Genomic DNA, 16,585 nt, shown 5'->3' with positions numbered 1-16,585 from the left:
GTCTTGTGTAACTCAGAGACATGGAGGAGGTTGAGGTGCTCAAGGTCTTTTGCTCCTCTTCACATTCTGTGATGTTAGAAAATGAATTAAACCACACATGTATGATATCACTACACTGACGCACACACATAGCTAGAGACACAGAGTTCAGCTGTAGTAGGCCCCTTCCTTGAGAAGCTGAACTCTCCTGTAACTAGGGAACGCCCAATAGCAAATAAAGAGAGAGGTTTTTCCGAGAGCGAATCCAGAGCGGTATGGGCGGTATGAGCGGCACCTACAACTCTGGTGCGTCCCTCCGTTTCTCCTCGCGAGTAAGACAATCTTGCTGTGGTTGAGTCTGTTTCTTGGAGTAGTTATACAAGTACAGTCCAGTACTTGTCTTGGTTATCTGCAAGGATTTCCCTGACACAGCAGAATTCATTGTTCCATTTATCGCAGAAAGTCTTCCGGGTCCTGAAGCAGAAAAACGGGCCCAGACCATCACACTACCACCACCATATTTTACTCTTGGTATGATGTTCTTTTTTCGAAATGTGATATTACTTTTATGCCAGATGTAATGAGAGTATTTTCCTAAAGGTCTTGGAGATCAACAAGATGTTTTTGGGTAAAATTGAGACGAGCATTCATGTTCTTTTTATTCAGCAGTGGTTTTTGTCTTGGAACTCTGTCATGCAGATTGTTTTGCCCAGTGTATTTCTTCTGGTGAAGTCATGAAGACTGACGCCTCTGCGCTCTTGGGGTAATTTTGATTGGCCAGCCACGCCTGGGAAGGTTCACCACTATTCCATGTTTCCTTTTTTTTATTTTTTTGTATATTTGCAATATTTTACTTTGAAAAAACAGTTGATGAAATACAAGGTAAATTTAAGTCATTTAATTTAAATGCATCACAAGTGTTTGTAATGCACTTAACTCACCACTCGGGGCAGTCATACGTACGGGCTAAGTGTAGTTTTCTTAGACTTCGTGTAGAAGAAGACAACATACAGTAACAATCTGTTCCTCTGATTGTGTAAATAGCTGATAATGTTTTATAATTAATGGGGGGGGGGGGGGGACTGCTACCTTTCATTATTTTCTAAAGCTCCAAACACTCTAGCTAAAGACACCTTTGTAACTTCACGCCATATGCAAGTGTCCCTTTTGAGCGATAGAGGGCAGTAAAGAGCGGTTTTGTTTACTAACGTGCTGGCTGACATCAGCAGAGATTTAGCTTATCAGCTGACAGGTGTTTTGAGATGCTAACTTGTTAGCGTTGAGGTTACATGATTATTAGTATTGATATTCTAAAAGATGTCGAGTGCATTGTGGAGGCCAACCATTAATTAAGCCGACAGCTTGACTTTGAAGCGGCGATAGCGAGGTGTTTCCCCTGAACAGCCGTAGCTAGTTTTAGCCTATCGGTCACTAGCTAGTTAGCTAGCCCAATGAAGACTGTACGAGTGTTAGCTAAGCTATTAAAATAGGCCAGATAAGTTACTAAGTTGTAATATAAATGTTGGCTAAATGGCAAGGACCGACCAGGGCAATGGACTTGATTTTAGGGGCAGCACAGATAAGCTGACAGGTAGCGGTGGTGGGAGTAGTTGTGGTTCGTTTACCTCCGATGTGGTAACACTGGAGGCGAATGGCACTGATGACACTTCTGGGGAAAAACAGGTGGACAAGTACGGCTTTACAGGTGGAGCCCAGCAGTATCCAGGCCTTAAGTAAGCATCATACTCGCTATGCCTTTGCAGAGACAATAATGCTCATTTTTTATTGACTGAGGGAAGACTTAAATGACATTTGTAGTGGTAGTGAAGTATTAGTGTCGGAGAGAGGAAAGCTGCGGAGATGTTTTCCTATAGCTTCCTTTTTTCAGGAAACTTGGCTGCTAATGCTCTGCTGTTTTTTTTGTGTGTGCATGGCTTTTCCTGAAAGGAAGAACAAGAAAGACAGTATTTTTTGTAATAACCTCCTCGCAGACAGACAAAAGGCTTTCTATAAAGTAGCATCATTAAGAAATTGACAACAAGCCGTCAGTAGAAGCTTGTTTTCCTGTGACTTGCTTTTATTGTATTTGATTTTCTCTCCTCAGTGTTGAAGAAATCCCCACTGAGGTGCTGAGGCAGCGGGAGGCCAAATGGCTGGAGATGCTCAACAGTTGGGACAAGTGGATGGCCAAGAAACACAAGAAGGTCCACAACCTTAAAATGACACAAGGATTATGTAGACTGACCAACCTTTGAGATTTTATGTAGTGCAGGTTTATTTTATTGTGTTTTATTTTCTTGTGTCGTCAGGTAAAAGAGCGCTGTCAAAAGGGCATCCCTCCGTCACTGCGTGGTCGGGCCTGGCTCTACCTGACTGGAGGCAAAGTGAAAGGGGAGCAAAACCGGGGCAAGTTCCAGGTCAGAATCACATTGCTTTTGTAGCAGAGGAATTTCGAGTATTCATTTTGAATCAAATGTGCCATGAATTAGAAGCAATAAAAAAAAATGAATAAATGACATGCACTACTTAGCTGCAATCAGCAGAGGTCGCTGTTCATCTGCTGTCTCAAGAAGCTTAGCAGAATGAATTTTAGAAGATCTTCGGGACCTATCAGCGGGTAAAAGTAGCAAAATATAAAATAATGAACCTAGCAGACACAAGTTTTGTTTCGGAAAATTGAGATCTGTCACTTAATTCGTCACATATTTTATTAATTAATTTTGTATAATTTATATAAATATCATTTTACATTAATATATAATAATAAAAACTAAATTCAGTTAAATGTTATGTTATTTTGATTTAACTTATTTTAGTTTAATTGTATGTATATATTTTATATATATATTCATATTATTTTTTGGAACACATCACATATCAGGCTACAAATTCTACCACATTTGTGAATTTAGGAACTGGATAGCCAACCAGGAGACCCCAAATGGGTGGACGTCATTGAGCGAGACCTCCACCGACAGTTTCCCTTCCATGAAATGTTCTCAGCTAGAGGGGGACATGGGTAAGCTCTGATTGGCTGACTGTGTTGCGCAATGTAACTTCCATTATATATGATTATAAATGTTACGTGTGTTTGGCGAAACATGCAGGCAGCAAGACTTGTTCCGTGTGCTGAAGGCGTACACCTTGCACCGTCCCGAGGAGGGCTACTGTCAGGCTCAAGCCCCCGTTGCCGCTGTGCTCCTCATGCACATGCCAGCAGAGGTAGACATATCTGATGACACATGACATCACGTATATGCAATCTAAGTTGTACAAGTCCTTTACTAACATGACTACATTGTGTCCTATAGGATGCTTTCTGGGTTCTTGTACAGATTTGCGAGAAATATCTTCCTGGATACTACAGCACAGGGCTGGTAAGGTCCACACTCAGATGTTGTTAACCCATTCAAAGACTTAGTAAAGACTAAGCAATGAGAGTGCACATGACTTATCAAATACACACAGTGTTCATTCAGTAGGTCTGTTGTTCACATGATTAGGTACTAGGGGCGTCAGAAGGCTAAAACATGACAAGATTTCTCGTTTGGAGAAAAGCTGTCTCGTGAGAACAGAGCAGCCAGAAACCAATCAGACTGTGAACTATGGCATTGCTACTGTGAATGATAATACAGTAATATGGGCACGCCGCATTATTGGAACCGCAGATAAAGTGCTTTATGCACACTATAAAGCTTGCAGTCCAACCTACCTCGGTGTTCCCAGCGGCGGCGTCAACAAGTGATGTGTGGCTGTTTTTTCCATCGGGGTTGAACAGCTGCCGCCATTTTATTGTCAAGCAGATTAGATGAAAACATTTCTATGTACGGACTTGTCTGCACTGTTAATCACCGAGCAGTTCTGTTTACACTCGTTACCTTTGGCTGAGCGCCAACATGCACCAACAACTGCCGGTGGAAGTTATTTACGAATGCTCCAAGTTAGTAGTAGAAATGATAGTCAGGCATATCGGTGACACTATATTGGAAGATAAAAGGTTAAGTGGATGTCTTACTTCATTAACACACTTCATACGTAGAAGAGATCTCTGTTGAAAATTAAGCGACATGGTCGTTTAGCAAGTAGGCTTGTGCAATAAAAGTGAAAGACAGGAAGTGTCTCGTGCATCTTGCATTTATTTGGTGATTAAATACAAGCAGTTAACAAGATAGTGGTGTTAATGGCTGTCCCCCATTCACCGCTCGTGCACAAGCACATGCCTGTTGTGTGCGCAAACATGCGCATACACACGGCCTCGGAGAAAAAAAGTAATCTTTTCCAGAGTGTGAGTGTTACGTAGGGTCTGGTATGCATGCTCTGAGCAGGAAGATGGTGGGATATAGCATGTTCGAACGCTAGCACCCCCATTGCATTTACAGTAATGATGCATACTGTATCAGATGAGAATGTCTCTTCCCTCAGCAGCAGACCTCTCTGATTGTGGTCTGTGTCATCCTCCCTGCAGGAGGCCATCCAGCTTGACGGAGAGATCCTGTATGCTTTGCTGCGGCGGGCATCTCCCGTGGCCCATCGTCACCTCAAGCAACACAAGCTCGAGCCCATCTTGTACATGACGGAGTGGTTCATGTGCGCCTTCTCGCGCACACTGCCATGGGCGTCAGTGCTGCGCGTCTGGGACATGTTCCTCTGCGAAGGTGAGACGCATCACTGTCATGCACTCTAGGTGCTTAAAGTTTTTTGGTTTTTTTTTTTCTTTTTTTTTTTTAACACTTTTGTTAGTGCATGCTCTCTAATGAAGCTCTCGCTTTCTTTCTCTCAGGAGTGAAGATCCTCTTCCGAGTGGGCCTGGTTCTCCTGAAAAACATGCTGGGATCCCAAGAGAAGGTGAAAGCCTGCCAAGGTCTGTATGAAACAATGGAGCGTCTCAGGGCCATACCTCCACAGTACATGAAAGAGAGTTTTCTGGTGCAAGAGGTGAGGTCATATGTCGAGCTGTACCCCAATTCTGCAGCCATGTCCTTCAGAGGCAGGCCCAGTTCCCATCTTACATTAATTGACATTGTGTGTGTGATTCAGATCATAGACTTGCCCATATCAGAGAAAGATATTGAGAAAGAGCACTTGGCGCAGCTACGATGCTGGAAGGACACCCACGGCGACCTCAATTACAAATCGCCTCCCAGAATGCACGGCGCTAAGGCAGTCATGGCTGCAGAGCCGCCAAGTCGACAGGATTTGAGGCAGAGGCCCACCATCATCGTCGAATCCTCCTTGGAGGACGCAAGGGACAACACTAGGAAGGACACAAAGGGCAAGTGTGAGGAAACTATTCTGTCGCCACAAGAGATGGACAGTCCTCCCTCGCCACTCACTGAGCCCTCGCTGCTCCTCCAACCAGTACAAGGGTCCAGGGAGAGCATAAGCAGCGCCGAGCATGACACCTTCCTGTAGCAGGGTGAGCATCAGTCCATGACACCTTCTTTATGAGCGGTAAAGATTACTGAGTCTTTTATAACATCAGGGTGTTACTGCAGTCAAGAGTGTGGCGCATCTGTAATGTGTAATTTCCCTTGAAGAACAGTAGGTGGCAACAATGACGAGCAGTACAGTCAATCCCATATTGACCGAATGTAGCAGGTATGCTTTTTCATGACTAAACATGGTAAGTGCTACTGCGGCCATGGAGGGAATATGATTATGTCTCAGCAGGCAGACATGGACTCAGCCAATCACCAGGTACATCATTAGGCACATTTTAATGAGATACAAGGAAACTCTGCATTTCAGTTGACACAGTGGAACAAGTATCCCATCCATCCATTTTCTATACTGCTTGTGAGAGAGGTATTAATTTAACAATTTGTTTATTACTGCATCATACTGATGAATGTGTTTAATATTATTGCTTCATTAGTGTATCTAAATAAGCTAACCAAAGTGTCAGAAACAGCTCTCGGTATGACCTAGGAGTGCATCACACGGCTGCGACCAGTAGAGGCGCTGTCGATTCAGTTTCAACTAGTTTGCTATCTAAAGAAGTAGAACACTCCAGCTGTGGGAAGTTGAGCCACTGCACACCCATGCAGACCTTTGCTATAGCACAGATGTTTCACACAGGATATATTTGCATATCAATATGATGTTGATACATTTTAAAAGAAGATAAGTGTAATTACCCAACTTGCCCACCTGGTGGAGTAGTAGCTATGCAACCTTTTCTTCTGCTACAAAAGTACATCGTATCATATCTAAAGATGAAGGCCAAATTCGAAGTACAGCAAAAAATAAATACAGATGTTGAACTATTTTGACACAGCTCCTAATCTACCTAATGATGTGGCTAGTGAGCGTCGAGCGCTACGCTCCTGTGCACAACATTACACCACCAGCAGAGATGAAGGAATTTGTGTTCAGCAGTGTTTTTGTGCCACTTTATTTTAAAAGATTTTAAGCACATGTAGCCATTTATGTGTGTATTCAGGCAGGGAATGAAGCCAAATAATGCAAATAAGTCTCGCTGTTTAAGGTTGCGACTGGAAAAGAAATTACACAACATTGTAAGCACAATCCTGTTTACCTTTACTGAGCCACGTGTTATTGGCAGATCATTTGGTTTTCTACGTGTTCCAAAACAAATGCAGTCAAATGAATGTACAAGTATTCTTTTTTACGTTAATATTTGCTCCAGTTATATTTACTTTGCACTTTTTTGGAGGGGCGGGGGGATCAATACTTACAATCAGAGGTAACCCATCAACTGTATAATGGTGACATGATTTAGCTATAAACTTTCTGTCGATACTTTATAAAGGGAAAACTCTGGAAGGTATTAGGTTTCAATCAAAAAGTGTTACAATAATACAATTTAGGATGTAGTGCTAAGGGATGAACAGCTGTGTGTTGTCTGTAGATGGCACCACTGAGCTGTTACTCATGCTAATACACTAATAATGATTAAGACGTTACAAATTGGTGCAATCCAATAACAGGCTGCTGGGATGCTGAAGTATTTTTCTATCAAACTGTTGGGTTTTGTAAATGAGTAAAAAAAAAAAAAAAGCTACTTTTTTGTATATTTACATTAATAAATAAAATATGTAAGTGATTTGATTTTGCAGACTTGCCTGTTGAATGCCTATAAATAAGAACAATGACACAAAAAAAGACATGCACACAGCAGAGCCTAACTTCAATAATACGCCCTGTGTTAGTTAACATTCATCTTCCGCCCACCCTCGCCCTCCACACTTCCTCGGACACCTGTTTCTCCGGCTCTTTCAGCTCGTGGGGGAATTTGCATCTGAATCAGGGCAAATTCCCACAACGCCATCCAGTGCGCCTCACTCTGCCTTTTGGCCTCTTTTAGACATCTGAATGGAGGCTGACTGTGACTCCATGATGGAGATCAGCTGTGCTGCTGCATGATTAAGGTTCATGTCTGGAAATGAAACTTTACTGATCACATACACAGTTACACGTAGTAAACATGCTCTAACACACACGTAATTACTGTATAGTGTATAAGTATAAAAAAAAGGAGAACGTAATGCACGTTGCAACACTAGGTGTGTTTAGTCTCAATGTGAAGAGAGTTGCCCTTCCTGTCTTTGTCCGTCATGTCATTATCAACAAGTGAGTGGGACACAGTCATTTTATACTTGCACAGTGCTTAACTTCTTTTTACACTTTTATGGCAGTTGTAAAGGAGCGACTGGCTTTCAGCAATCTCTTCCTAATAGCTTGCTAAGCGCTTCATGAAAGGGTAAGTACACATTTTTAATATTAACAATGGTTACCTTCTTTTTACACGTGTGAGAGTTTTATAACAGTGGCTGGCCTTCAGTCAAAACAATGTGTACTTCATCATAGTATTAGTATAGGCGGAGTTTGATATTAACGAGGTTTACGTTATTTTTACACTTGTATGAGAGTTGTACAGCAGTGACTGTCCCTCATCCGTCATGCTTCTTTACTTCATTGTATGCTGCTAAGCATCCATCACGTCATCAAAGGTTGATAACACAATTCTGTTCATATTAAGTAAGGTTAGCTTCTTTTTACGCTTGTGTGGGGGCTGAACAACAGTCAATGACCTTCAGCAAGCCTCCCTTCTCTCTTTCCATGCCAGCATAGGTTGTAAGCACAATTTATGTTTATAATAACAAACTTTATTTTACACTTTTATCAGAGATGAATTTAAAGAGTGCCTTTACAATTAATAAATGTTTTATGATGGCAGCAATATCCATTGAGAAGCAAGCTATGTCCAGACCTGCCAACACGTTCCCATTTTTCATATTCGACATACATTTCAATATGAATAACTTTGTACGCGTCATTGCGCTCCAGGTACGATTTAGTTGCATTTTGCCGGTTTCAGTTTTGATTTCAGTCTGCGTAACCTGGATTATGCTCTTGTGTCAAGGCAGCAGCAAACACTACACGGCCTCCCTCCAAACCCTCTTGCGGAGCCTGACGTGCACCACCTAAAAAAAAATCTCACCTTGTGTACTGTAAAGGCTTAATTATGTTTCAGCATAGTCGCTATACCCCAGTCCGTCTTACGGCTTCTTGATCTTGATCTGCCTTGCGCTGGGGGCTGAGCGCATGACTTGCAATTCTCTGGCAAAACGCGAGGGGCCAGGGGCGCTGCTTGCCGTCGGGCAAGGCAGGCAACTTCTTGGGGCCCCAGTCAGGTTGAGGGACCCCAAGGGTTGACAACTTTGAACTTCTACAGCAGTGGCGCTATGCAAAGGAACCCCTGTGAATTTTTGCCTAGGGCCCCAACAGACTCTAAAATCGCCTCTGGCTCAGAGTGGGCAACTACAACTCACATGGACTAGCTATTTAGCTTGCTTTGTAGTAGTAGTAGTAGTAGTAGTAGTAGTGAACATTGGCAACTGAAGCTGTTGTTGGAGCTGGAACTGATCTTTTTGAAACAATTCAAGGTTGGCAGGTCACTGCTGAATATGTGATACCTGTTGGCTACGCAGGTGGACATCGGGTTAGGCCCTTACCCCATGGTATGTGGTAATTATTGGGGGGTTCGTATGTGTGAAGGAGATTAAAGTCTGGCCTTCAGTGAGCCCTAAAGCCTCATCTACAAGCTTTTTGGTAACAAAGCCGGAGAGGCGTTATACCTTTATCCCCCCCCTCCACATCCCTTCCACCATGCCCTAAGGCCAAAGGGGGATTAGAGGGGTTAGGGACACAACACCGTAACCATAAATGATGTCAATCCATTTTACATTTTATATAGGATGTGCTTTTTTTGTCCAATTTGGAGGAGAAGCAGTGAATATATTGGGACACCTGGCCATTGCACATACAGGAAGTACAAATGGAAGAAAATTGTTAGTGTGTCAGAGGTCAGTGACGTTGGATCTGTATACAGTAGTTCATCCCAAATGTGTTTAACGGGCTTGTTCTTCCACACCAAACTCAACCAAGCAGGCCATGCTTTGCATGCCGGGAACCTTCCCAGTACACTGACCTGACGCTGCGTTTTCTTCTCGTACTTTTGTTGGAGGCACGTGTGGGACAGGAAGAGGAGTGTCTGCAGAGGTCAGAGGTGACACAGATGCTCTTTCAATGCACACTGACCAGGAAGTATGTGTGTGTCCCTTTTAATGGTTTTCCTCAGGATAACGGTAGCGAGCCTGCTAGGCGTGTAATCATCATCAGCTCAAAAGCTCATCTTTTTGTTGAGGGGTGGTGGGGGGTGCTATTGTTCTAGTAGAAGGGACTTGGAAGTGGTCATGTGTATTAAGGAAAGCATGTGTGTAATGTTCAAGGCCTGTGTTAAAGTCAGGAATCCTCACAATTGGGCAAAAAAAGAGATGTTAGTGCTATTTTCTATAGTTTATAGTAAGTTTAGCTGCTAACTTTAGTTACCATTGACTGTATAGTATGTATGTATGTATGTATAATAACATCATGACTGCAAATTGCCAATCACCTCTCTGAGACTGCTTTCGTGTGTTTCTACAAACCATGAACATGTATGCATGCGAATACCAACATCCGTGAGTGACAGTCATGAACACCAGTTTTCTTTATTTAAGTCGAACGGAAATTGACCATTTTTATCCAGTTTAATTCGGAATTTTGAAAAATAGACATTTGTTGTGTGATCTGCTCCTTTAAACCACTCATGCCAGCCATCAATGATATTGTCAGATTTTTGCATAACGTTCCTTTTAAGTTCTAAACATTTTTTACGTTTTTAAACATTGCAACACATGAAAAAAATATTCCTGTTGAGATTTTTAAAAGAACAACAAATCATCTATTTTTTTTGGACCCTTTTCACAGCTTCTACTGTGTTTAAAGTTGCACAAGCGCCTGTTTTCTCTTTTCAGTGACCCCCCTCCTCTCTCCACCAAACAACACCACCCTGCACTCCCCCCTGTTGGCCTATTTTAACCTCCATCATCATTATTCACTTTATGGCTTTTTTACAATCTTGCGTGTCTAATCCATGATCCCATAGGAATTAATGGAAATAATCTGTTCCAGTGTCAAACTATTCTAAAACCTTTGATTAACTGTACAGGCCATCTTTTAAGTAACATTTTAACAATCTTTGTGTTTGCATGTTTATCTTTTCAACAGAGATGTTTGCTTGTAACCTTTAGTGTTGTGTTTCCCCCTCTTCACTTATCTGTGCTCATCTGAAGCCACTTCCTGCCATTGTTGTGTCACATCCACACTGTCTCTCTCCTCTTCCCGTCCATCCAATGAGGAAATGGGGGCTTGGAGAGGATACACAAATAAGGGGGCAGACGTGTGTGTTTATTAAAAAATAAAAAAAGAAAAAGCGAGAGTCCTGCTGTAGCCTTGATAAACCTGAAGTGCATCCGGGCAGCCTGATAACACAAACAGCAACGTTAGCCTGATTGCAAATATCAACAAGGCAAACAATAATATTTTAGACATTTTAGCTGGACATTATTATGCAGGGATTTTTGTTTTCAGGGGGCCGTGAGAGGCGGGGGGAACTCATAAAATTTATTCAAGGTTGGCAGGTCTTTTATGTTTTTATTCATGATTGAACGAGGCTGGTGCCAGCAAATCATACAGTGGTTTGTACAGATAAATAAATACTGCAGGTTCTCAATAGGGACGCAATAGTCTGCCCTGCACGGGACAATCCACCTTATGGACCGGCGCTTTTACAATATATTTTGCAATGTGTGTCTGTGTGCACACACGTATGTGCGTGTCCAGGTTGGCAAAAAGTCCTAAAAGACCTAAAAGCAGACAAAAAGGCATTCTGTATAGGACAGAGTATATGTCGGAGAGTCGAGGTGACCACAGCCGTGCAGCCCCGCCCATTTGTGTCGGCGATGCACTAAAGCGACTCTCATTCGGCGGATCTCCCCATCTACGTGCCCGCCGGGCCTCCCGCCTCCTGGCCCTGACGTCGAGGTCCGGAGCGCCCGTTTTTGCTGAGTGCATAAGATGAAAGCAGCACGCTGCCATTGTGCATTAGAGATGAGAATGGTTCTGCTTGCTACAACTACTTGTATTAACGCTGCACTTCAGGTAAGGAACTTTACTAAAAATAAAACAATCAGCACCCTGTTTAATTTCTTACTGTTGCGCCTTCCCAAAAAGAAACACTGTAAACCGGGGTTGTCCGAAGTGAGGCCGAGGGGCTATTTTTGGCCCACACCTTGTTCTTTCTAATGAGCTATATTACCGTAATTTCAGGTGTATGAGTCGCTACTTTTTTCTTAAACTTTAAACCCTGTGCCTTATACAGCAGTGCGGCTAATTTATTGCTGCCTTCTAATCTCATGACATCTCCTTTACTTCAGAACTGCTACTAATCGTTTAAATACTGAGCTGCTCGCTAGTCAGTGAGGAAACCAATCACGAGCTATCAGTGAACTCACGACGAGCTTGTCAACCCTTTGGAAATCGCAGGAGGTCATTACTCAATATAACAGTCTGACTCAACGTGTCATCTTACAAAGAACGCAAAACTCATCACACAGCAACTTAACACTCAAAACATAGCTGGGAAATATACAAGTGCCGATACGAGTTAAAAAAAATAAAACAATTCTAACGTTTTCCCATAAAGCATTGCGTCCAAGCAAATAATTCATTGGTGCCTGCCGAGGTGCTGCAATGATGTCAGCCTCCCCCTGGCTTCCTCTGGTGGACAGAGACAGCATCGCAATGCCATCCATCCATGCATGCATTTTCTATGCCGCTTGTCCTCCAATGAAATGCTTTGCTCAGATGAAATGCATGATGGAAAAATTTTAAAATTGTTGGGTTTTTGTTTTTATTTTAAACTTGTATTGGTACTTGTATTGTACATTTCCCAGCTACCTTTTGAGTGCATGCATGCATCACAAACATCTGAATATTACAACAAATGTGGATTAGTAACATTGGAATTAGATTCGTGCAAGTGTACTGTATGTTCAGCAGTGTGTGTGTGTGTGTGTGTCCGTGTAAGGGATGTACATGTCACCACAAGCTGACTTCATGGCCTCATAATTGAAACTAATGACAAAAGCACATGGGAGTCAAGACCTGTGGGTTTAAGGTTACAATAGCTTATTGTGTTTCTGCCTGTGTGTGTGTGTAAGATGCATGGGTGTGTTTAGTGCACGTGTGTTCTCATGTGTGAGTCTTGAGAACTCACAGGAGTTATTTAACATCTCTGAAGTTGAGACGGCCACAAAGATCCATAAAAGAGTTCACGTTACACGCATGAATTCGCACACACTAAAGCTTCCTAAGTCCCTCTTTTCGCTTTAAAATAATTCACACACTCTTTGCACTTGTTTCCCACGGTAATAATAATCATGTCCTGTGAAGCATATGCTGGAAAAGCAAATATCTGTACAATTTCCAAATTAAATCAAACTCTGTTGCATAGAGCAGAGAGCTTTTCCCATTGGAATTTAATGTAAATAGAAATAATCTGTTCCAACATCAAACTGCTGCCATCGTAAAACCTTTTTCTTCATTATTATGCAAGCATAAATGGAAATTAGCCATCTTAAAAACAAAAAACACAAGTGACGATGTATATGGTGATACTACAGTCTCACCAGAAGATTTGTGGGACTATAGTGGTTTATTTTTTCCAAAATAAATCCTTTCACAACCTCAGTGAGTGAGTTCAGTGACAATTTAGCATTAGGGGCAGTGCCCCGATGCACAAGATGTCACTCTTTGTAATATGTATTTCTGTATATGTTATAGAGTTGAAATTACAGTAAATTGTGGCATTAATGTGTATGTAAATAATCTTCATTTGTCTGATAATCCTCATGTAGCGGTTTCTTGTATTGTCTGTTCCCTGCGAACTCTCTCTGCTTTGGGCAGCAGTAATTACAAAATCTGCCTAGCAACAGTGTGAAACATGTTACTGCTGGTTCTTTAATCTTTATGTTAAGAAGGTTTGTAGGTGATTTACTACAGAGGAGAGTATCTTCACCCCAGTCTAACCTGGCCATCTCCTTCTATTTTGTCAGGACAGAAAGTGACCGCTAACTGCAAACAGCACGTCACCTGTGTAAACAGAAAAAAGCAGATATGTGCTGCTGCTGCTGCTGCTCCTTCTGACTCTGTTTGTCCCATGTAAGACCCCAGAAGAGGAACGCCACCCCTCTCCCAAGTGACTTTGAGTTCACTGCTGACCTATTTATACCTTTTTCGGGGGGGGGATTTCCATCTCTTCGCTCTTATATCAGATAAACACTGCATCTTGCCTACTTCTGGTTTAGGAGACAAGTGGAAAAGCAGGAAGGTTCCTATCAACAGAGTCTCCCGGCCAAGAAGAACCTGGACCTCCGTGTGACTCCCCCCCGCCCCAAGGTTAGTAGCTCAGCAGGAAAAGCTGCCATGGCACAGTTCTGGATGTCTTCGGGGTCACTGGGGGTCGTGAAGTTAGACAAACACCTCGTGCACATGGGGGTCAAGGAAGTGCACTGTGAATATTGTTTCACTGTAGACAATAGTGGCTGTAGTTATTACCAATGAAATATGAATGCTTTACTGGTGTCATCATAGACTGCTGAATTTGGGTTTGCGTGACCACAATTGTCAACTTTTCTGGACCTACAAAAAGCGTCCATTTTAAACTACTGTCGTCATCATCTCACTCAACAGGTATTACTCCACTGCTATGATAATTGCAGTCATTGGGCGGTCCACACGTCAATCATATGGCATATCCAGGTATGTGGGTTTAGAATTTCATTCATTAATTTGACATGCTAACACAAATTAATTTGCTATGCTAACACAGGGCTCGGGTACCATTTTGATACTTTTTATTTTGTAAAAAGACATTTTATATGTATTTAAAGACAAAACATTGTGGTATATTTGTGTTAGAGGTGAGAAAGCGTATTATTACTAACGCCTATTATTACACCTTTGTGTAACAAACAATGTAACAACAAAACAATGTAACTCTAGTTAATTCCTTCCAAGCACCCAAAAATGTTAACGCAAACATTTTTTTTTCCAGAAAACAATGCAAAATGCATATACAGTGAAACCTTGGTTAGCGTCATTAAACCGTTCCAGAAGGTCTGACTAACCGAAGCGTACTCTAAGTCAATTTTTCCCATAAGAAATAATGTCAATCCAATTAATCCGTTCTACAAAATAACCCAAAATGGAGCCAAATAAAGTTGCAAGTGCCAGCATTTTCATAAAGAAGGTGAGAAACACCACTGAATTCAACAAATAACTCGCAGAAAAACACGAAGGTGGTGTCTGTGTTGATCTTACTGCCACTTTGTGTCTTTGTTGCACATCTTCAGTGAAGGTAAAATTAACCCTAAATGTATTTGTCATAAATCCCTTTCATTTGTCATTTATACGTCTTTTATTCATTTAGAATTGTTTTATTCATGTATAAAACGTATTGTGTGAACATTTTTGAGACTTGTGGCCTAACTGTGTTAGTTAGCAAAGAACTACAGAGTCATAGACATACATTTCCATGTATTAGTATGCCAACAAGGGTTCTATACTATGCTACATGCAGGCATCTTTGAAAATGAGCAAATTAGCTCCAACTAACAAAATGTGTTAATGTCTCCCTCATTCTTTGTGTCTAACAAGATGGTGTCAATTGCCTGATAAGTCTTTTTATTGCCAATTAGAGTAAATGGAGTGGGAGGGAGACAAAATGTCTGTTGCTAACTAGTGGCAGAGGTGTCCCATTTGGCAGAATTAGTTCGGTTGAATGCCAGGTGAAATGCAACTATGCATTGCAGCTGATAAATGCAAACAAATAACAATAGCGTGGCTATTAAGCACTATAGTTACATAAAGGACCCTTATCAATAAGCCTGACTACTATTCCTTCCTAGAGTGAGAGCTAATGTGTCTGTAATGTGTGATGAACAACGTCTTACATCACAAAAATGCTATATTTTAAATAGGAGCTATAGACCTACAGAGGTATGTTGGTACATCAGGCTGCAGATGACAAATGGGGACTTTTAAACAAGTAGGGGAAGAAGGCAGCAAGATGGAGAAAGATACTGACATTATGATTTTTTTTTTTTACCACTACTTCTTCCACATTCCTCTCACATTTATTTTTTTAAATGTATTATTTTTTTAGGTCGGGGTGGCCCGCAGCTCGTTTTTTATATCGGGCCGTGGCATATTCTATGGATAAAATTCAACGCGGCTCGCATTAGAACGGTACACAAAAAGAAAGCGGAAATCCCAAAATATGGCACCTGCAAACCAAAATGGCCAACTGGATGTGCGTCTTACAGTGTAGGCTTGCTGATGATTTTCATGCATCCTGTCATAAAGAACGTGCACCAGATTTCCAATCGAACACTGGTGGTGGCTATTTCTCCCTCTCCGGTGGGGGCACTACTGAATAGGTTTTGGGGGTTGTGTCTGGGACACCTTAAATATGTGAATAATTGCAAGGATACACATGCTCGCAAGATTTTTTTTTTTGTCTCAAGTTTGAGTATGTTAAAGGCGATTTTAGTTCTAACAATTGGATTGACTTCTTTCAAGAAACATGGCTGCCATTGAACACATTTACACATCCATTTATTGACTGTCAGTCATGCGTAAAATGTATTTTGGTGTGTCTGTCCACTCATTTTGAAGCTGAAGGCCTCTAGCACCACAGATGCAATGCTAACTGTCAGCACTGACCAACAGGTACGTAATGGTTGCTTTTTGTCTCTACATGATCCGTACCGCAAACACGATCGATTCTGCACATGTGCAGAACGCGTCTACATCTGGTCGGTCTATTTTTTGGCAGTCAAGCGTCAGGCAAGCCAATTTGTACTATGCATGTGCCATGTATGACACTCTTCCACCCACAAAAAAAGTTATTTAGTTTCAGGAAATGACAACATAATCACATTTTTTTTCCTAATATCATTTCCATTGTGTAAAGTGGATAAATGATAAGCCTCCTTTCCTGGTTGTATACATTATTTTACGGGTTTTTTTTCACCACTGAAAAACTACAGACAATTTGCTAGTGCTAGCAACACATATCTGGATGGCTGGATGGTATTTTTCTCAGTTAAAAAGAAATCTAGCGGCAGGTATGCGGACAAATCCATCTTTGTACTCTGCGTACTGTCGTGTGCATTCAAATATCATGTCATTTTAT

At 41.7% G+C, this 16,585-nt stretch overlaps 1 protein-coding gene and 1 long non-coding RNA gene across 2 annotated transcripts; both read left to right on the top strand.

The window, feature by feature from the left end:
* The first annotated feature begins 1,141 nt into the window (after window positions 1–1,141).
* LOC129170189 (TBC1 domain family member 10A-like) lies at window positions 1,142–11,253 on the top strand. Its single transcript, XM_054757475.1, has 9 exons — window positions 1,142–1,712; window positions 2,084–2,183; window positions 2,289–2,396; window positions 2,892–2,998; window positions 3,087–3,201; window positions 3,291–3,356; window positions 4,445–4,634; window positions 4,760–4,914; window positions 5,017–11,253. Exons 1-9 carry the CDS (start codon window positions 1,510–1,512, stop codon window positions 5,389–5,391), a joined length of 1,419 nt encoding a protein of 472 aa, XP_054613450.1. The 5' UTR covers window positions 1,142–1,509; the 3' UTR covers window positions 5,392–11,253.
* Window positions 11,254–16,235, top strand: LOC129170191 (uncharacterized). Its single transcript, XR_008566544.1, has 3 exons — window positions 11,254–13,548; window positions 13,695–13,785; window positions 14,080–16,235. It is a non-coding gene; the product is annotated as an uncharacterized LOC129170191 (long non-coding RNA).
* Window positions 16,236–16,585: the final 350 nt, after the last annotated feature.

The sequence above is a fragment of the Dunckerocampus dactyliophorus genome, chromosome 17, assembly GCF_027744805.1.
Source record: "Dunckerocampus dactyliophorus isolate RoL2022-P2 chromosome 17, RoL_Ddac_1.1, whole genome shotgun sequence".
In the NCBI taxonomy this organism is placed as follows: Eukaryota; Metazoa; Chordata; class Actinopteri; order Syngnathiformes; family Syngnathidae; genus Dunckerocampus; species Dunckerocampus dactyliophorus.
The sequence above is the reverse complement of the archived record's forward strand: the minus strand, read 5'-3'. Positions and strand labels throughout refer to the sequence as shown.